Source organism: Serinus canaria, chromosome 1A, assembly GCF_022539315.1.
Source record: "Serinus canaria isolate serCan28SL12 chromosome 1A, serCan2020, whole genome shotgun sequence".
In the NCBI taxonomy this organism is placed as follows: domain Eukaryota; kingdom Metazoa; phylum Chordata; class Aves; order Passeriformes; family Fringillidae; genus Serinus; species Serinus canaria.
This window is the reverse complement of record NC_066314.1, coordinates 2,437,172-2,459,771: the sequence shown is the minus strand read 5'-3', so window position 1 is coordinate 2,459,771 and position 22,600 is coordinate 2,437,172. Positions and strand designations below refer to the sequence as shown.

At 47.7% G+C, this 22,600-nt stretch overlaps 1 protein-coding gene across 1 annotated transcript in view; it reads right to left on the bottom strand.

Moving 5' to 3' along the window:
* Positions 1 to 22,600, bottom strand: part of PLXNA4 (plexin A4) — a 472,456-nt gene that overhangs the window by 219,003 nt on the left and 230,853 nt on the right. The window contains exon 4 of the mRNA XM_030237722.2: positions 14,326 to 14,457. Within this exon, the coding sequence (XP_030093582.2) occupies positions 14,326 to 14,457 (132 nt within the window). The remainder of the gene's footprint in view (positions 1 to 14,325; positions 14,458 to 22,600) is intronic.

The following is a 22,600-nucleotide window of genomic DNA, read 5'->3' as shown; positions in this document are numbered from 1 at the left end:
TCTCTGGGCACCCTGTGCCAGGGCCTCATCACTCTCACAGGGAAGAATTTCTTCCTATTATCTAATTAAAATATCTTTTTTTAATTAAAAACCATCGTCCCCTTGTCCTATCACTTGCTGTCCACGTAAATAATCATTCTTCCTCTTTTTTATAAGCTCCCTTTAAGCACTGGAAGGCCACAGTGAGTAGCAGGGACTCTGAACCCTCCTACACAAATCACACAGCCTTGTACTTCACATTCTCTGGAAAAATCCCTTCGCCCAGGGTTTTTCTCCTGGGAAGCTGAGAAGCCTCAGAGAAAAAGGAAAACAATTCTTATCCCATTTGCTTCTCCTGTGTTTTGCTGCTTTGGAATGTGGTTGGAGATTGTTTATCCAAGAGGTGATTGTTTCGTTGGTTCCATGTGAATTATTTTGACTCTTTGGCCAATCAGGGCCAGGCTGTGTCAGGACTCTGGAGAGAGTCAGGAGTTTTCATTATTATCTTTTACCCTTCTGTCTGTATCCCTCTGTATCCTTTAGCATAGTTTAGTACAGCATTCTTTAATATAATATAGTATCATAAACTAATAAATGAGCCTCCTGAGAGCATGGAGTCAGATCCATCATTCCTGCCTCCAGTGGGCCCTTTCCCAGCAAATACAATGGGTACCAGTCTGGACAGCTCTGTCTGCCCTGGGACGTTTCATGTGCCTGCCTCACTCTGCTCCTAAGGCCAGTGAATGCAGAACATCAGAATTACACCTCATTTGGCTCCCTTAGCCTGTAAATGGAGCAGCTGCAGCCAAAATGCCTCTCAGGAACTGTCACTGGCTGTGGGCATCCCTGAAACACGTCCAAGACTGTCTGGGAGTCACTCCCAGGCCATTCCTGCTCCCATGCCACAGGTACCTTACTCCAAGGTGAGCACACACACTCCTGAGGCCTTGCCTCGAGCCAGGACAGCAAAATGCTCACTCTTAAACACAATTCTAAAAGAGAAATTAATTTAAATACTTTATTTTTCAGCTATCATCAATCTAGAAGCACAAAGCCAGGGAAGGTTTGTGCTTCAAACAGATCCACATTGACACAGAAGAGAAGACACCATCAATCCATGATCTGAAATAAATGTTCTCCCAAAAAGACCCCATCCTTGCCTCCTTGGTGGGCCACAAACTGCTGGATTTTCAGATGAGCAGCACAGAAGGTGTTTTTCTCTTTGCAAGCCCGCGGTTGAGATGGGCTGTGCAGAGACTGAGGTGGATTTTCCCAGAGGTGTGAGCTCAGCCTTGGGAAAGTGCTGAGTGGAGGGATCAGTAATTAGTGATGGATAGTGTATTCACCAAGGCCATTAGCTGGAAAGAAAAGCAAACCTGCAGCGTTCTCAGCTGCAAAGAAAAGCAAACCTCCAGCAGGCTCCACATTCCTTCCCTGCATTTTCCTGCCTCCTGACAGCATCCCCACGACCCCTTCCCAGCACAGCCCTCACCACAGCTCTGCTCTCATCAGGGACTGGCATTTCCAATCAATTAGAAGTGTCACCACTGAATTTCTCTGCTAATTACTCCAGTTTATTATGTCTAAAGCCAGGTTAAATGCGGAATTGCCCAGGTCAAGCGGGGTCACCCAGACAATCAGTTCCACATTTTCCACAGCAAAAGAGATCCCCACAATCAGTCACTGCCAAGGAGGTCCTAATGGCCAAGCTGCCAGTTCATGGCCTGAGGTGGAAGTTTCAGCAGGAGATAATGCTCTTGGAGAGGAGGAGGAAACCTCCCAGAGTCCAGGAATGGCTTTAGGGTTTATTCCCTATCAATTTGAATGGAGTTATCCTTTTTTTGGGGGGAGAGGAAGAAAGCTGAGATCTACAGGCACGAGGCAGCATTTGGCTTCACAGCCAGAAACTGTTCACTGTGTTATTGCATTTAACCAAAAAGTGGAATAAAACAAGGATATCACTTGTGGGAATAAAGGAAGCCTTGTCCTGATGGAGCCCAGGTCAGTGCAAACATCTCCCTCTTTCCAGCGCTCCGTGAATCCAGCATTAATGATGTGAATCACCCTGGAGTCCATGCTCCATTCAGAACACATTCCTGGTGTGATGCTTGGAGGGAACACATGGGTTACCTTCCCTCTTAGGGGCAGAAACTACTGACACGTGAACTGACAAGTGCTTGGAAGGTTCCTTCCAGGGAAAGCTTCCCAAATTGTGTCACGAGGGCAGGGATCTTGTACAAACACTGTCTTTCATCCTCCAGAAACCCAAAGGGCTTTGCAGGTTATAAATCCATCACGAAGGCATCCATGGATCCAGACTCTCAGAGGAGGGACACAAGAGCAGGTGTTTATGTAGGGAAAGAAGTGAATTCAGGAGGGGAACGGAAGGGAAGGATTCCTAGGAATGATGTGAGAAATGCTGCAGTTGGGATGAGATGGTGAAACTAAAAGTTTAAGGAACATTATTTTAAAAATTCCCATTATTTAAAAAAATCTTAACACGGCCTTTATCCAGGCAATGACATTTGGGACATTTGGCAGAAGAATTCCCTTTCCTATGTGCAAACAGCCACTGACTCATCCACACAACTTTTTGCATGGATTTTGCTGTCCCCTCCAATCTTCCCAACCACCCAAACACAACTGAAAGCCAAGTTTACACTACAAACTAAAATACAGCAGAGTATTGACCAAGTGCTCAGATTGCTGGTTCAGAATGTCTTTCTAAAGGAAAAAACAAAAACAAAAACCAAAAAACAAAACTAAAAGCAAAAAAACAAACAACAAAGCAAGACAGACTAATTTAGGTCTCAAGTATTCCCATTATTTCTCCATCCAGTTAGGAAATAAAACAAGAAAATAATTTTCAGGGTAGCTGAGTACTCTTGTCTGCAATCACAAAATGGAAAATCTCAAGAGTTGGGAAAAAAATGCAAACCCCGAAAAAAAATAGGGAAAAAAATAACATTCAAGTATGACTTTAAAGGTATTTTTAATAGAAAAGAACATAAAAGCCAGTTTGCCTTTCAAGGGCAGGTTCTGGAATGGATTTCATTTTCCAGTTCCTACTACATATGATGATAATGACTGTATCAAGCAATATAAAGTGATGAAAGATATTTAGCAGGGGCCTTACAGCAAGAAAGACTCAAAGCCATGAGTGCAGAAGACACAGCAAACTCTGGAGCATTGAAAAAAATTCTCCCTGAGTCTTACAATGAAATTCCTATTAATCCACTAACATGGAGTCTGCTTAGGAGTTCAGGGATATCACATGAAAAATAGAAAATGCATTAGAAAATGATAACTCTGTGCACTTATGGTACAAGGAAATGCCCCAAGAGAGCAAATACTTGCCTCAAAGAAACTAACAAGACACATGAGCTTGTAATGGAAAACAACTTTGGAAAAATGTTTAAAATGCAATATTTAAGAGAACAGTCCCAGACAGGCACTGGGTGCCTGATGCCTTGAGAAGGCTGAGCTAGAGCAGAGGCTGGGCAGAGTTCCAGAAGGAAGCAGGGATTGATTCCAAGGATCTCCTCCATGGCTGCACCTTGGGCAGCACCAGAGCCCAGCCAGGGCTGCCCCCAAGATGACCCAAAATGGCCCCAAAATGCCCCAGCGCTCCCGGGGTCTCTCCCTGGGATCAGCTCTGCTCCATTCCCACCTTGCAGTTCATTGTCCCAGCCCAGCTTTAGCCCAGGCTTGTTTTTCTCTCTCCAGCCCATGGGGTTTGTGCTCCTGGCCTGGGATTTGGCTCATTTGTCCTTGGTGCCCAGCTGGAGCAGGAATTGTTTTGTCTCCCTGCTCTGTGCACAGAGCTCACCATCCCATAATATGAAGCCCAGACCCACACACCAAAGCAGCTCAGAATGTGAACAATATAAAAGCTCAAACCCTGAGGCATCACACTGATCTGGGGAAGCACTCAAGGATATGTTAGATGGAGCAGCCCCACCCCAAGAGCTGTGGATGTGCCTGCAGCTCTGAGCCGTGGGCATTGTCCTGCCCAAATCCCCCTCCCTGGGAGCTCTGGTGCCCTGGCTGGGCTGTGGAACCCCAAAGCAGAGGATGGTGATTAACAACCCGTGCCCCTGAGTGACCTGCAAGGGCAGGAGAGGAGGGGACCTGGCTGTCAGGGAGATTGGAGCAGACAGATGTTTAATGGAGTCCAGGATTACACATCTGCCAGGCTTCACATGTAATCACCAACTTCTTAGGTTTCCTCTTTCTTCTCCCCTTCTCCTGGGTCTGTTACAGGGTCAGGGGCTGGGGGAAGGGAGGAGGGAGATTTTCAGATTTCCAGCTCAATTCCTTGAGCTGCCCTTAATACTCTGACCTATTCCTAGCTGAAAACACAACCTACCAGTCTGACAGGACTCAGGGAGATGAGAGTGGGGGGCTTTTTTGTTGTTTAAAACATGAGAGGGATGCATTAAACTCCACACATCCACCTTCCTTCTCCCAGAACAGCCCAGCAGCTGCAGTGAGCAGCCTGTGTTTGACTGCACAGAGGAGCAGCACCACAATCAATAGTGCCAGGTGACCCCCAGGCCATGTGCTGGGCAGCACTGTGCCCCAGGGGACACATCTCCATGGCCTCCCACCCCAGGATCAATAGTCCCTGCCTCTCCTCACCCAGGGAGTGACTCTGCAAGTGTTTTCTGCATTTCTGGGCATTGCTCACTCCTTCTTCCACCCTTCCTTATTTTCTGTCTCCTGTATAAGGCAGGGGGAGCTGTCAGCAGACCCCATGAACTAGAGAGAATAATTAAAACCTACAAATGTGGTGCAGGAGGAAGGAGACTTGGTTAGACTGAATGACCCATCCCATTCCTCATGTCCTGACAGCAGGCAAAGCCCTTATTATGTGTCCCCCATATTTAAGCAAGGAATCCCAAAGAAGAATTAAACCAGAGAACACAGCACCCTCAGAGCCCTCTGAGAATCCTCCAGCTCCGGTGCTGCTTCTCTGAGCAGCCTGTGGAGGAACTATCCTGGCATGGGGACACGGCTTTTTTGGCAGGCTGAGAGATGGATGCTGACATTAGTTCAGGCTGCAGCTCAAGCCAAATGCAGCTCCACAGATGGCACTGGGAAAGCTGTGGTTCTACCCTCAAATATTGAACACGTAGAGCAGGGTACAACTGAGAGCTCAGGCACAAATATGTCACCACTGTCTGAACACAGGTCTTTTAGTGTGACAGGCAATAAATTGTGTTCATGTGGGCTAAATGCACCCAAATCCTGGCCCAGGGGGGACCCAGAGACTCAGCCCTGATGCTCTGCTCTGTCACAGGCACAACCAAGGACGTGTCACTCAACCCCTCTGCTCATCAGAGGAAAAATTTCACCAGCAGTGCTCTGACCCAGAGTTAGAGGAATTCATGTCCTGCCAGCAGGCAGGGTTTAGACTCTGTCCACGACCAAGATCCATGAACCCAAAGTACTGCAGCAGCTGCAGATCCTCCCCCACAGCTGGGCCCAGTGATTAATACAATGTGCTTGCAGGGAGGTAATTTCCCTGGGATGGGGCAGGCCTGGAAGGGATGGATCTGGCATGGATCAGCAAGGCCAAGCACAAAGCAAAGGGATCCCAACCTGCAGCTGTCAAACTGTCCCTGCTGGTCCTCTCCACAGGGCTTGGGCTCGTCAAGGTTCCTCTAGATGGGATCAAGGAAGCTTTAACTCATGTCACTTAGGTGGCTACAAATTATTCTCTGAAGGAGCATTTCTCTCTCTGATGCACAGCAAAGCTCAGACTGGACATCTGATGGTGACAAAGCAAAAGTCCTTCTGAAATTTTTCCTTCTGAACAAAGCTCTCATCAGGGCATGGACACAGGTCAGGAGGACGGCTGAGTTTTCAACAGTCAGTGGCAGGTTCTACAGAGTTCCAAAAGAGGTCCTGATCTTGGAAATATCTTCTGAACCTTCAGGGCACAGGGAGTTACAGAGGTTTGCCCACAGCTGATATCACAGAATTCACAGAATCCCTGGGTTGGGAGAGACCTTCAAGGCCATGGAGTCCAGGCCAGCCCCAAGGGCTCAGCCAGAGCCTGGCACCCAGTGCCACATCCAGGCTGGTCAAACACCCCCAGGGATGGGCACTGCACCCCCTCCCCGGGCAGCCATGGCAGAACTTTCTCCCCCTTGCTGGAAAAGCTTTTTCCTGCTCTCCAGCCTGGATTTGCCCTGGCCCAGCTCGGGGCTGTGAGCTCTGGCTGTGTCAGTGCTGCTGGAGACAGAGCCCAGCCCAGCTGGGCACAGGCACCTTTCAGGAGTGCAGGGAGGGCTGGGGGCAGCCCTGAGTCTCCTTTGCTGCAGGCTGAGCACCCCCAGCTCCCCCAGGGGCTCCTCTCAGGGTTTGTGCTCCCAGCCCCTCTCCAGCCTCGCTGCCCTTAACTGTCAGTGAATCATAAATTCCTAAATCTCCTGGACTGGAACGATCACCAAGTCCAACTCCTGGCCTTCACAGCACCACCCCAAAAATCATATTGTGTGTCTGAGAGTGCCAGGAGTCTGTGAGCAAGGCAGGGAATGATTCAGGGTCTCCCAAATCCTGGACTTTCTCCCAGCCTTTCCTCCTTCCCAGTGCACTTTGCAGAGTCCTGGTTTTAGGGCAAAGTGAGGCACTTCAATACAGCATCGGCTGGCTCATGAAAACCTTTCCAAAGCAAAAAAAGAGCTTAATTCAAGTGTGAAAAACCCAAGGCTGAGGCACAGTGAGAGCTGGAATTCCAGCTGCCCATGTATCTCATGGGATGGAGACAGCCCCAAGTGGAATTTCTTCCCTTGCCATGAACGATGCATTTGGGACACCTCCAAGACCTCGAATGTGTTCCTCTCCTGCTCAGCTCAGCATTCTCAGTTATTCACATCCCTTCTGGAACACCCAACCAACCCAGCAGGAGGTTAAGGGACTCCCTACTCCCTGAATTACCCCAGCTTACTCTAAAACACCCACGTGAAAGCAGCAAATGAGTTAAAATCAAGCTAAATTATGACTTTTTGCAATAATTTGCCTTTTGCTGATGAAGAATTATTTCAAAAGAGTCAGCAGCACAATGCACTGCTGTTTTGCCAGTGGGCCAAATCACTTTTATCCTTCTTGGCTGAGAAACACAGGCACTCACACAGGGTCTGTTCCATCCACAGCTGAGCATCCATGCGGGATTTTCCATCTCTTCAGCCATTTCTCAGAGGGCATCTGACCTTATTTAACAAGCCCTTAATTAGGTGAAAGCAAATGTGAGGGAGAGCGGAGTTCAGCCTCTGATATTGCTGAGGGTAATGAGGAGTGTTGCAGGGGCAGCAAGGAACAATCAAAGGGAACAAAAGTTGCCTTTGCTGCCAACTGGGATTTCACTCATTGCTTGAGAGGGATTGAGTGAACTCTAGGAACTGCTCTTGCCCATCAATTTTGTGCAGGGCTGCCCAGGAGTGGGACAGCTGGCAAGGAAATGGGTGGTTTGGAGTCCTCTGCTTTAGAGGATTTAGAGGGAGAGGAATGTGACACATTTTTGCAAAGACGGTGAATTCGACAAAGTTTTGGGTGTCTTAGAAGCTCTGGTGGCCTTGATTTTATGTAGGATGTCAGTCTGGCTTGGGAACAGCCAGTTATGGAATCATGGAATGGTTTGGGTTGGAAGGAACCTTAAAAATCATCCAGTTCCACCAGGGATACCTCCCACTATCCCAGGTTGCTCCAAGCCCCATCCAGCCTGGATTTGGACACTTCCAGGGATCCAGGGGCAGCCACAGCTGCTCTGGGCACCCTGTGCCAGGGCCTCAACTCCCTAACAGCCAAAAATTTCTTCCTAACTGCCTGATAATTAATCCAAGGAAGAGATGATGCTGCCAACACCCTTCCAGAAGCTGAGTAGTGAAGGCCTGCAGAAGACCTGACCACCTCCACACCTCCAAAGAGTGGATGTGCACAGTGATCATCTTCCACAGCCCCTTCTAAATCAATATTCCAAGATAGCAGAATAACAGAAATCTGCAAAAACAGCACCAAAATTTACAGTTTCTGGGTGTCTCTGCTGCTTTTAAATCCACAGGTCAAAAAGTCACACCTATTGGATAATCTCAGCTTTGTGTTTTCAAACAAGGTCTTTCTGCATTTTCTGGTTCTGGCCCAATGATGAAAAACATGATTTGCACACAACCTGATGGCTCACCAACAAACAAATGCAGGCTAAAAGGAGAAAACAAACAAACAAACAAAGTCACTTGAGCTATTTTTAAAACTTGTGATCTTGAGCCCGTGTTTTTGGGGACAGCTTTAAACTGACAATCCCCTAGAAACAGCCATTCCAAAACCAGGAGTTAATGCTGCTTGATATCTTGTGCAAAGACCACATTTGAAGAAATTAAGCCATAATTAAGCAAAGTTATTAATGATTGCTTTAACTAATTGATACTATTACATAAGCAGCAGACAAGACTTTAATCAGTGGTCATGAAACCAGAGGTAAACTGGCCAGACACCCCCTCCTCTTTGGCAGCTAATTTGCCAACAATAATTCTGCTGCTGATAGTGACTCAGCGGCTGAAGGGAGAAGAATAAATCTCAGAAGACAAATAGGTATAAGCCTTCCTCATTTTAATGAGAAACAGACACAAAAAGGCCAAAAAGACCCTGTCAACATGATTTGCAGTACAGTTACTTAATTTTTACCAAATGTGCTTTCTGCCACGCTTTGGTTGAAGCACATATTTATTTGATATTTCTCTGGCAAAGTTTAAAAGAGCCTCCAAAATACCCATCTGCTTCTGCTACGCATGACCCTACCAGCCTCACCTCCGACACACTGTAATGGTTTTAGGGAATGATAGCACTGCACAGATGTGATTTATTCACAGATTGTGGGTGACTTTCTGCTAATTTACAGGGGAAAAGCACAGCTTTCCACTAGAGCGTGAAGCTGACCCACAGAACAAACCTGCCTGCACAGGGAGGGACAGCAAATCTCCTTCCTCGAGGCAAACACTGAAGCACAGGATGGTTTTATAAGGGACAATAAAAACCATCCCATTTCCACCCCTGGAATGACACCTTCCACCATCCCAGGTTGCTCCAAGTCCCATCCAGCCTGGCCTTGGACACTTCCAGGGATGGGTAAAGTTGCTCATAAGTAACACAAGGTTGCTCAAAATCTGGTTGCAGAACAGTCTTCCCTAACCTTCAGTAAATCAAAGTAAGAGGAAGCTCAAAACCAAGAGATTTAAATACTATGAAGTTGACACCTCTTCCCCTTTACCTGCTGGATTTTGAGCCTTTAAGGTAATTTCCTCCAGCTCTTGCCTTTGATCCCTCTGTATCAAAAGGAAGGGCTGAGATTCCTGTCTTGGAGTTGCTTCCATGTGTTGTATGAGCTTTGTAAAATGCTGGGAGAGACCCAGGAGCCCAGCTTGCTGAAGCAGAGTTATTTAGGGGGTGATGGAGGTGACAGGGGAGTGAGCATCCTGCACCTCCTGGCATGCAGAGGTGGGCTCAGTGTGTGTGTCAACACTTGAGCAGCAAGGAAACAAGGAGACAGCTGGGAGAGCACAGAGCAGAGAAACAGGGATGCCAGGAGTGCAGGAGGGCTGGAAAAGCAAGTGCAAGCCTGGAAATGAGAGGAAAGGGCTGCAAAGGATCAGAGAGAGAGAGGCAGGGAGAATGAGAAAGGGGTGGAAGAATTATCTCCATCCCTGCAAGGACTTCCAGGGAGTTTCTCAGCTGGGAAGAGAAAGACATTCAGAGATGATGAGGTGAGGGAAGGAAGCCCAGGCATGTGTGATGAGGAGCAGGGAAGATACAGAGAAGCTGAAGCAGACACCCTCCTGTTCCCCCAGGATTCCCCATCTGCTCCTCATCCCCTGAGATCAGCATGTGAGGCACAGGGCTCCCCTGCACTCCAGAAACAGAAAAAGGAGAAAGGAACAGCCTCCAGTGCACTGACATAAGAAATGTGGAGAGGAGCTGTTTGCAGGGCATGTAGTGACAGGACAGGGGGAGAATGGCTTCAGACAAAGGGAGTAGGTTTAAATGGGATATTAGGAGGAAATTCTTGGCTGTGAGGGTGATGAGCACTGGCACAGGCTGCCCAGAGAAGCTGTGGCTGACCCTGGATGGCTGCAAGGTCCAAGGTTGGACTGGATGGGGCTTGGAGCAAGCTGGGATAGTGGCTGTAGCTCCCTCAGAGTGTTTGTGAAGGCTGCAGTTAAAGGGATGATCTCCTGATCCATCCTGGCAGATCCCATGTGTGCACCACCCCTTTCCTGTGCTGTCAACAGGGACATGAAACACATTCACACCTAAAACACAGAGATGTCCACACCTCTGGGAAATGATGGGACCTTTGCAAGCTCTGTCTCAGGGTTTCAGTGACAAATCTCCTCTCCCTCCTTCAATCACTGTCTGTATAAAATATGTATTTCTATATAATGGTGAAAAGCTGTTGATTCTGCTCCTCAGAGCATTGCACCTCTGACTGAGTGTGCAAGTGATGCTTGCCGCCTCTCAGTGCCCAGGGGAGCTGCAAGGCAGGGCTTGTTTCAGCCACAGACCACAAGGCTGAGCTGGGTTCCCTCTCCCTCGGAGCCCAAGGAGTTCAGCTCCAGAGGAAAACCCCCATGTGCAAACCAAGGAACCCCAGGTTCACTGGGGAAAGCTTTCCCATGCAGAAGTTGACCTTAGAAAGGCCAGGGGATTGTTTTGGCAGCATGAGAAAGATGTTCCTTCTACAGATTTACGGTGACAGCTCTTTTTTAGGTGTCCCAAGTTAAAGGGATGTCCTTTAACTGGGATGTCCAGACTGGGACAAGCTGGAGAAATTGGCTTTGTCCCAGGGGCTTCCATTCCTGTGAGAGGTGGAGCCAAGTCTGGCAAAACCATAAGGTTTGGAGCACGAGTCCGCTGAGGAGTGGCTGAGAGAGCTGGAGCTGTTTATCCTGGAGAAAAGGAAAATCAGTGAGGACCTCATTGCTCCTCACAACTCCCTGAAAAGAGGTTGTGGTGAGGTGGGAGTCTGCTCCCACCACCACCCCCAGGACAAGAGCAAGTGGCCTCAAGCTGCACCAGGGGAGGCTCAGGTTGGATATTAGGAAAAATGTCATCAGTGAAAGAGCGGTTAAGCATTGGAAGAGGCCCTGGTTGAGATTGGAAGAGGCTGCCCAAGGCAGTGGGGGTCACCATCTCTGGAAGTGTTCAAAACACAAGTAGGAGTGGCACTTCATGATATGGTTCAGTGAGCACAGGAGCATTTGGTCAAAGGTTGGGCTTGATCATCTTAGAGGCCTTTTCCAACTTTAATGATTTTGTGATTCTATGAAAACAGCTTTTAATAACTGCACTGGTAATAACAGAACCACTCTTATCTCTGGGGCACAGACAGGGCTGAGCTGAGGAAAAAAAAACAAAAAAAAACAAGGAGAAACCTCCTCCTTCCCCAGGGATAGCACAAGCCCTGGTGCCTGTCTATCTTTAAAAAGGTCAGGTTAAGTCATCACCCTCCTGTCCCTCATCTCCACAGATCCCCCAATACCACTGGGGGCAATGAAAACCTCTGATAAGTCAGATTTCACCCTTTTATAAAAGATCTGTACATGGCTTGTAGAGTGGGTGGGATATTTGCTCCCAAAGGGCAGCCTCTTCATAATCCTGCCTCCAGCAAAGGCAAACCCCTGCACCCACTCACTGAGGCTCTCCAAATGTTAATTTATTCAAGCATTAAAGTGTGTTCTGCCACGAGCACACAGGTAGTGACTGCACTGCTGTCACTACCTGATGGGATGGCAGCGTTGTCACTCACATTGTCTCAGATAAAATCAGATTTGGGCAAAGGCTGGTGTGGTGCTGAGTGTTTCACAGGCTCACATCAGATTTTAAATAAATACAGACATGCCTTTTTCACCAGCCTCTCTCACAGAGACACCCATGGGTGTCAAAGATGGGTGGAAGATGATTGATAAATCCCAGGGGGCTCAGAGCTCACAGAATCACTAGGTTGGACGAGACGTTTGAGATCATCAAGTCCAACCCACGCCCTAAACACCTCAACTGAACCATGGCACCAAGAGCTCTCTGCAGGGCTTGGGTACCTAAAACCACCAGCTTTGACTTGTGCTTTGGAACAGCCAAGCCAAAAATGAACATGCTCGTGCTGTAATGGTCAGGGAAATGCAGGCAGTCAATTGACCAACCAGAACAAGTTTTTGGAAGTCTCTGGAGGAAAAACAAATTGTTCCTTTTGTTCCAGATTTCATGTTTTAAGGATGTGAGGGAATGAAGGTGGCTGTCCCACTGCCCTTTCCCCCAGAGGTCTGAGACAGCCCCTGGGAGAGTCTGTAAATCTGAAGGGCTGTGCAAAGGCAGTAGCGGTGTCTGGGTCTCAGTTTTCTGTGGTTGAGAGGACCAAGAGGTATTAAAGTCTTTTTTCCCAGCCCCGTGACCAAAGAAGTCGAGATTCCTCAGCTCTGCTTTTCAAGGTTGTTTATTTTCTCTTATCTGTTCCATTCTCTCTCTGCCCTGCTGAGATCTGTCCAGCAGGTCGGGTTGTGGCACAGTCCCTGCCCTTGGGCTGGTGTTGGTTTTTTATACTAAGAACTGTGTGTGCTTTATTTACAATCATTTCCCAATCCCATCACCTGTGTTAGACAGTCTGTCTCTGCTCTAAACCAATCCCAAAGTGCCACCATCACAGCAGAAGATGGAGAACAAGAAGAAGGAGAAGAAGAAAGACAGGGCACACTTAGATTCTTCTGTCTTGCTTCTTGATCTTCTAAATCTCTAAAATTCTACTTTTCACCCTGTGACAAATTCACTGTCATTCTACTCAAACTCTTGTGGCTTGTAACTCCTCACACAAAGTTGGGAATTGTTCCCATGGGCTAAAATCAAAGGCACAGGTGGTTTTGATTCCATGCCAAGGTCTCTGAGACCCCTGCCAGGGTCTCGAGTCCTCCAGGGCAGTCAGAGGGATGTCCTGGTTCTGACATCCGAGGTGACCTCAGGTGGGGCTGCACAGAGAGGACACTAAGCACACCTGGAAACCCTGGGTTGGTTATGGGTGCATTCACTGTTCTGCTCCAGGGCTTTGACCCTCAAGGAACCCCACTCTGCAGAAGGAATAAGAAAGGGCCCAGACAGCAAAAGGAGGAGGAAAAGGAATGGTGTCATGCTCAAAGTCTTGCAGGAGCTCGGGCATCACCTGCCTCCAGCTTCTCACCCCATCCCAAAAAGTGACTGGAACTGTTTTCACTTCAGGACTGGAACTGAAATCCCATCCTTGCCCAGCATGGAGCAGGTAAGAAGGAATCCCAGCTCTGTCATCCTGTCCTGAGTTATGGTATCTCTCAGCCTCTTTAATCAGAAGGAATTTACAGAGTTGCTCCCCTCCCCACACCAAATTTCACATATAAATATGTACAGTAGAGGGAAATAGTTGGAAACATCACAAACCACTTTATTTTAAGTGGTGCATGAGGAAGAGATGACACTTGTAGATTAAAAATATAACCAGTAATACTTGTTTAATAAATCATTGAGCATGTATGGGTGAACATGTCCTACTCAGACTGCTGACCTCCACTGTGGGACAGCTGCCATCACCCTACCACAATCCCTCATTGCTCCCATTCTTTTTGAGGATTTAAAGCTCCTCATGAGCACCTGTGAATCAGCCAGGTATGATAGCTCAAGTAATCCTGCACACTTACAGGACTAAGTATAAACAGTGAGTTCTTCATGCCAAAGTAGCTCCTCCTCCCACCCCTACCCCAAGAAGCAAGCTTCCCAAGGCCAGAAATTCCACTGAAATCAGCCAGGATTCCATGTTGAATATGCAGATTCCTTCCCTGGGATCTGGCTGCCAGCATTTTCAATCAATACTGACAACACAACAGGAACACCAGGCTAAACTTGGCCTGCACCCTGGCTGGCAGCATCCTACACTCCTGCCCAGTGTCCCAAAGAGGCTCCAACCTCTCCAAAAACTCCAGGTAGACCCAAATTATTCAGTGCTTTGGCTCTACACCTTCCTGTGTCTGTGGCAGATGCAGCCACAGTTTGGGTGGAGGTGGAGAACAGTGCAGCAGCAACTCCTCGTCCAGCAGCCAGCAGGACAAAAAAACTCTGGGGGTGGTTCCTGCCCCCGAGTTCTGTGCCCCTGGTCCCCCAGTATTACAAAAGTATGTAAATGCCATGGGTTTATGAGCATAAAACCCTGAGGTCAACAACAGAGCCCATCCTTGTGGGAAATGTGCTGACTGGCAGAATTCATGAGCAGCCCTGATGTCCACAGCAGGATGGAGATGAAAGGTTTATAAAGCAGCACGGGCTGCTGGAGTTCCTTACCTGCTTCTCAGACATGATGTAGAGGTGTTCATGGTCCATGGAGAAGGCCATGTCCCGGAGGATGGGGCCAGTGTCCACCACCTGCACGATCTCATACTCCAGCGTGTTCTTGGTGGTGCCATCCACACGGATCTGTGCAGCAACAACAAGGGCAGAGGGAGAACATGAGGATTTTCACCTCCTTCCACTGAAAACAAATAATTACAGAACCACAGAGTGATCTGTGTTGAAATGAACCTTAAAGACCATCTCATTCCAACCTCCTGCCGTGGGCAGGGACAGCTTCCACTGTCCCAGGGTGCTCCAAGCCCTGTCCAACCTGGCCTTGGGCACTGCCAGGGATCCAGAGGCAGCCACAGCTGCTCAGGGAAACCTTCTCTCTCACCACCCTCACAGTAATATATATCTACTTATAATATATACACAAAATTATATTTATATATTTTTATATGTACATATTTATTTTTAAATATATATATATTTTTAAAATTTATATTTATATTCATAGGTATAGTAATATATTCATTTATATTTATAGTTATGTGTTTATTTATAGTTATAGGTATATTTAAATTAGTTATATTTTATATATTTTATATGTCTATTTTATACATAACTATATAATTATGTATTATATATAATATATACAAATTATAATATATGCATGTATTATATATATCATAAATATATGTGTATTCTATCAAAATATATAACATATATTTATATTTATATATATTTGTATATACATCATAGGTTTAAATCTATATCATATATTTATATTTATATCATGAAAATATATGTATTATATATGTGTGTGTATATATATCATATATGTAAAAATAATATATATTATATATGTATGTATAAAAGTATTTTATATATATATATTATATATACAAAATAATCACTGGACAAATGCACTGTGCCCCAGGTCTTTCAGAGAACAACCACTGCCAACAAAAAGTGAGCTTTTCCCAGGCTCCCCACCAAAAGGACGGAGCAGATTTCATCACTTCTGCTGGTCCTATCAACACAAGAGCACTGTAAGACCAATGCAGAGCCTGCTGGCTTTTATCTGGCACTGTCACTGTGCTCCTGTCACCTCCTGGACAAATCCACCACGCTCAAAATGATGGCAATGAGGGAAGGATCTGTGGTGGTGATGAGCAGAAGATAAAAAGCCACACAAATCTGCAGGAGTGACTCACTCGAATGCCACTCAGATAATATTATTGCTCTTATTGCTAATGTTCCATGGGGCAATTTATTATTGCAGAGCGTTCAGTGCAACACAGACTATTTCTCTTGCTGATTGCAAATATCAGGTGTTGAAATCAGCCCTGCACCAATGTGGCACCTTATGATTCCAGACACCTCTCATAACAGGGTGTCACTTAGGGACATCAATAACTGGGATTATGAGGAGGAACCAGACACACAGTCCCAGTCTGTCCCTGACAATGATCCAATGATGCAGAAGAAAATTCAGAAAACAACAGACTTTTCTTTGCCTGCTTAAAAACAATTTCTAGAGTTTGGGTCCAAAAGCAGCTGGAGAAGGTTTGCAATTCATTTCAATAGAGAGCAAGTCAAAATAAAATAGCTGCTCTCAGGAGTTGTCCTGAACCTTCTGAGGCTCTGTACAGCAGCAAACCCCACAGTCATGTTTCAGAGGTGCATCCACATTCCTTATCTCCCTCTGCTTCCCATGTGCTGCCTTTCACTTCCTGAAAATGTTCTATCCTGCAGCAACACAAACACCACAGTACCTTTCCCTGAAAGAAACAAAGCTGTAGGAGATCTTCACCATGCCCCACATTATAATCTCCATTCCTTCCTGACCAAAGATCCCCAGCCTGCAGTTGGACAGCTGAGCAACAAGCACCCTTCCCACCCAAAAGAAATAACAAGCTGTGGAGAACTTATGGTGTCAAGACCTGTTCCCACTATTCCCTGGCACAGTCCTTGAGCTTGTTCCTTCTGTATCAACCTCTCAGCCAAGAAACTGAGCCTGAATCATCTTCTGTATTAGAAAGTCAAAGAGAAGGGAACAGAGGGAATGATAAAGGGTCTGGAAAGTCTGTATGAGTAAAGGACAGCAATGATAGGCAGATTGTTATCTTTGTCCGTCCTTGATCTACTCACCTGCTGTGGGACAACAAAGGAATATTATTTCCCCAGGAATGATAAAGAAAATGAAGCAGAAAGGATTTAGAGGGGCTCTCTGTGCCAGCTAAGGGTGTGGAGGGTGCTCAGGGATGCTCAGATCCTACGTGTTATCCATCAGACTCCTCAGAAGTGGGAGCACGTGCAGGCCTTGGCTGCTGGGCTGCTCCAGTGACAGGGGAGGGTTTGCAGTTAATTTGTCATCTTGATGGAGCTGCTGATGAGAGCAACACATGGCCAACATCAGCACACACAGAGGTCAGGGCATGACACCCAGCCCTGAGCATCCCTGAAGCACCCAAGGGGTCAGGGACTGAATCCCAGCAATGAGCATCCCTGAAACAGAAAGAATTCAGGGTCTGAAGCCAACCAATGAACTTCCCTGAAACACAAAGAATTCAGGGTCTGAATCCTAGCTCTGAACATCCCTGAAACATGAAGAATTCAGGGCCTAAACACTGAACATCACTGAAACACAAAGAATTCAGGGTCTGAATCCCAGCACTGAGCATCCCTGAAGCACCAAGGGGTCAGGGACTGAATCCTAGCACTGAATATCACTGAAACACAAAGGAATTCAGAGTCTGAAGCCCACCAATGAACTTTCCTGAAACACAAAGAACTCAGGGCCTAAACACTGAACATCACTGAACCACAAAAGATTCAGAGCCTAAAGCCCAGCATTGAACATCACTGAACCACAAAGGATTCAGGGCCTGAATCCCAGCACTGAACATCCCTGAACACACAAAGAATTCAGGGCTTAAACACTGAACATGACTGAAACACAAAGAATTCAGGGTCTGGATCTCAGCACCGAGCATCCCTGAAGCACCAAGGGGTCAGGGACTGAATCCTAGCACTGAATATCACTGAAACATGAAGAATCCAGACCCTGAAGCCCAGCACTGAACATCCTGTACACACAAAGAACTCAGGGTCTGAAGCTCAGCACTGAATTTCCCTGAAACACAAGAACTCATGGTCTAAAGCCCAGGGCTGAACATCCCTGACTCCCACCAGCTCTGGCTGCCTGGGAGCAGGGGCTAGCTCATGTCCATGGTTCCTCACAGGGAAATTCAGCTTCTCTGAGTTCTTCCTTCTTAAAAACAGATCCTGATGTGAATCACCCATGAGGTCAAGGGCAAAGATGCCAAGAGGCTTGGGCTGAGTCACTTCCCTCAGGACAGGCAGGGGAAAGGAAGGAGGCAGGAAGGGCTGCAGGCTGAGGAGCACAGGAAGCTCCCTGCTGGGGCTCTGCTCCAAGCACACCAAATACCCCCACAGCAGGAGCCTTTCCTCTTTCCCTCTCAGGCTTTCCAGCTCCAAGTTCTCCCTCTCAGGGAGCAGCCAGGGAGCTCTGTCTGCTGTCTCCACTCTGCCTCCCCTCAAGCCCCTGGTGGCTTCTCATTCCTGTCACAGCATCCTCTCTCTCTGCTGATCCCTGTGCTAAACAAACCTCACATCTTCACTTTGACCTTGATTTTCCAGCACCACCGTGGTCAGATCTGCAGGCTGCCAGATATGTAAGCAGCCAATTATCACCCCAGGGCTCAGTCACTGTCCTGAGCCTTTGCCAGGCCCCATTAGAGGGGAAAGAGCTCGGGGATGGAAGAAGCAGGCTGGAGGAGCAGCCGGCTGGAGTTAACAAACCATGGAGACAGGAGGCACAGCCCCCAGGGATCTCCCCTGCGCATTTGGTGCAGGTAAAAGATTGCAGAGGCTTCACACCAGGAATACAGAGCTACTGGGAAGTGATTTAACAGCTATTGCTGGCCTAATAGCCTGAAAAGTCATTATTTTGCAGAGGGGGAGGGAGGGAAGGAGGGACAGGGCTCGTTGTGCTGTACATGTGCAAACACACACACGTGTCACACACCCACAGCCCAACAGCTCTACATGCAGAAACCCCTCTCTCCAGTCAAATCTAGTAGCTAATAAAAAGGAAAATTCAGGAAAAGGCCAGAAAATCTGGCAGACACCAACCCACACTGCACAGCCTGTGCGAACCCTGTGCCAGCAGTCAGGTGATTATTGGAGACTGCAGCCAGAAGTGTAGCCCCTAACTCCAACCATCCCTTTACCTGTCTAAACACTCTATTTCTTATGTTGGACCCCAGGCACAGAGTCCTGAGGATCTCCACCTTTCCTGTACATTCTTCACAGTCCTGAGCATCAGACAACACAACTGCATTTTCTCTTAGAGATTTATTCCTGGCTCGGAGGCTCCTGCCAGAACCAGGGCACTTGGGCTGGTGGAAAAAATCAAAGAAGGGTCTGTGAAGGAAAAATGGGAAGATTATCATCAAAGCCTGCAGGTGATCACCATTAAAGTCAGGGAGCCAGACACAATCTCTGCTTGGAAACACAAGTTTCCAGCTACAGGGAATTTGAAGAATGTACCACCCATTCCCTCTGCTCCTGCTCTTCTCTGCTGGCATAGCCCCAAACCCCAACTGGAGCTGGGGTGCTGGCATGGACGGAGTTTTCTTCTGAATGAATGATGGGCATTCCCATATTCAAGATGTTTTTGGGGGCTGTGGGATGAGAACCTAACAGTCCAGTTGGGATCACTTCTGGAAGCTGACTGTGAACCATGAGCTCCTCTGCAAGGCAAGAGGGAGGGGGACAACAAGTGACAGAGGGGACTCCAGGACCGTGAGTGAGTCTCAAATTGCTCAGTCCACCACAACCCCCAGTCCACAAACACCCCCATCACTTCCCCAACAGGATCATCCACTGCTCCCACTCCCTGAATGTCTGTCCTGGACATGCCCACCACCCCTGAGAGCCCCAGATGCTCAGCTCAGCTCCCTTGTCCTCCTTTAACCCAAGACATGTGGGAGCTCCCAGGGCCCAGCACTCTCAGGCTGCACATTAATCCTTCTTCTTCCTGGAAGGCTTCACTCCCTGGGCTTGGCTGCTATTAAAACATCAGCATGATGCTTCCCGAAGGTCAACTACCAAGGGACCCATTCTGGCAGCTGTTTGTTTGTTTGTCTGAGCATTATCTAGGGCTGGCTGTTTATTTACATCCATTGAAGTATCAGACAATAAATATCCTCTCCCAGTAGCAAACAGATGCTTGCACTCGAACGTTCTGGCTAGCGCTGACTTCAAAACCATCTCCTTAATGAGCAAACAACACCATTAATCTTTAAAGACACAGGCTCTGGCCTTCTCTGAGCTCCCACCCTGGCCATGGCTACACCCACAGGCAGCCTGGCAAGCAGCCCACAGGGCTGGTAGATGAAAGAAGGTAAAAGATACCTTCCATCACTTGGCTGGTGGGCTTCAGCCTTATCTGGGCCTCCCCAGCTGCTGAAGGATCCATGGGAGGCTGATGCTCAAGGACATCTTCCCCTGCAAGTTGGTGGCAGATGCCTCAATCACACTTCTAAGAGGGACAGAGAGGTTGGTATCATGTAGTTATCAAAGAGAGGGACACAATAACTCTATCCAAATCATGGGGATGGACTCAAAATTGTCAAGGAAAGAGCGGTGGGATTGGGGGACAAAAGGAATTGATGGTGGCAAGCAGTTGGTGCCTTTGCTGGAAGATAAATCATGATTGTGGCAAAACAGAAAATATCTTTAAGCTCAGCAGAGCAACAGAAACACCTGCCTTCCAGAGAGGGCCACACACCTCTGTTAGCACCTCTATTCTTTCCTATAAAGTGACATTTCCTGCTAAATTCCATCCACACAGATGTACTTCAGGAGCTTTACTCCAGGCCCATCAAAGCCTGATCCTGTAGACTGAATCAGTGTTTGGAGCATGTTAACATTATCCAGTTTTGGTTTATTCAAGAAAAAGGCACTGGCACAGGCTGTTCAGAGAGGTTTTTTAAGTCCCATCCTTGGAAGTGTTCAAGGCCAGGTTGGATGGGACTTGGAGCCTGATCTAGTGCAAAGTGTCCTTTCAAAATTATCTTCAGACTCACTTCAGAAACACACTCCTAACCCAATCTCCTGCTACAACCTCACTTCTATTTTATTTGTCCAAGCAGCTTGGACTGGTCTCTGGCAGCAAAATAAGAAAAAAAAAGGATCCTTTCCACTGTGCCAGCTGGGCCCAGCTGTTTCCTGCTGCTCTAAAACCATCACCTCCTGCCCAAGAACATCATTCTCAGCCCACCAGAGTTAGAATAAGGTCCCCTTCAATTAATATCTGTGTATAAAGCACTTGAAAACCCTCCAGGGCTGCTGGGAGCGTGGTGAGGAGTGGGATCACGTCAACCAGCCAGGCGGGCAGCAGGAGCAGACGCTGAGTGGATGAGAGTCATTACAAATAATTAAACAAATAACTAAGCAGAAGAGGAGCTTGGTGAACCATGGCATGCTCGGCCAAGCCATCCCTCCCCACCACTCTGCTTTTTGTGCAGCGTCAGCAGCCCCTGGGCTGATGAAGTTCCAGGGAATTCATCACCTCCTGCCCCAGCGCTTCCAGCCGCTGCTCCAGCAGCTCTCTCAAGTCATGCTGGTGGCTTCTTTTGGCCATGAAATTGCCCCAGTTCCCCGGGGAGGGGATTAAATGGACTGCCAGGAAGATTGCAAGGGTGGATGTCAAAGGGAAAATGCTTCAGGTCATGGAATCAGGCCCTGCTACCTCTGCCAGCATGCAAGGGAGAGACCGTGACTGTGGTACTGCCTTGGAAAGTAGGGAAAATGTTTTGGGCAGGGAAAGGAAGAGGTGGGAGGACAAGCTTTGTCCTCTTCATCCTCTGAGGCATCCTTCCTTTGCTGTCCCTGCCTCTCCTTCTTGCAGGGCATCTCACTGAAATCACCATCATCATTTCTCACTATTGGATTAAGAACCTGCAAACACCATTTCCAAACACCATTTCCAGGGGATCCAAGCAGCCCTGGAGCCCAGCACATCAATCAGGACTGCTCTGAGAAAGGCCCAGCCAGAGCCTTACGACTGCACAGGGGCCACTAATACTTCATTGCTTTTCCAATAGCAGTTCCTCCCTGTTTTATGAACCTAATGTTCCCCAGAGGATGCCAGGACTGCTGGCTGCTGTTCCTGGCATGGAGAGGGAGAAAGAACACAGCAGGCAGTGTATGATCTCATGTCAGGCCCTTCTGATGATCACCTATTCCTGCTTTTCCATTGATTTGGGTTGCATGATGGAGCTCCATCGATCCCAGCAAAGACAGGGAAGGGGCTGGTGACATGCCATGTTCTGCCCATTTCCCTCCTTTTTCCAGTAAAATAATCTGTTCTAATTTGCCTAAAGCCTATTAACAGGAGATCAATTCCTAATAAAACATGGCATTTCAATAGCCCTGTCTATCCACCCATCCTAAAGGCCTTTAGGATCACTAATTGAAAAAGCAAGGCATGAGGTACCCTTAGCTCCTGCCTCAGCCAGCAGCTCTCTCTCTTCTCCTGTACACATATTTTAAAGTGCTGCATGCCTGGACCATGCCAGCCCCTCCAAACACAGAGCTCAGAGCACCTCCAGCCATGTGGACAGCAGGAAAACCTGGTGTTTGCAGTGTTCTGGAAACTCCTGCTCTCAGTGCTGTCCAGAACCCAAAGTGTCGTGACAGGAGCCACTCGAGCAGAGGGGAGAGCTCATCTGGACAGTAGAGTCATGGAATCAGGGGATGGTTTGGGTGGGAAGTTACCTTAAAGACAATCAGTTCCCCCCCTGCCACAGCAGGGACACCTTCCACTATCCCAGGCTGCTCCAAACCCTGTCCAACCTGGTCTTGGACATTTCCAGGGATCCAGGGGCAGCCACAGCTTCTCTGGGCACCCTGTGCCAGGGCCTCACCACCCTCACAATCAGGAATTTCCTCCTAATATCTAATCCAAATCTCTCCTCTTTTACTTTAAAAAGGTTCCTCTTTGTCCTGTCTCTATCACCCAGTAAAAGTCACTCTCCCAAAATGTAGGTGCACCTGAGTGCACACCACCAAACAGAAGGGACAGCAAAGCAGGTTGGCCTTGCAATCCCAGCAGGTTCCTGGCTTGTATTTCCTTTGTCCAGGAGGTCTCATGTGACAGAATAACAGAACCATTAAGTTTGGAAAAGGCCCCCAAGATCATCAAATCCAATCTCACAGAGCAAATCTTGCTGTCAGCAAAGGAGGGTTG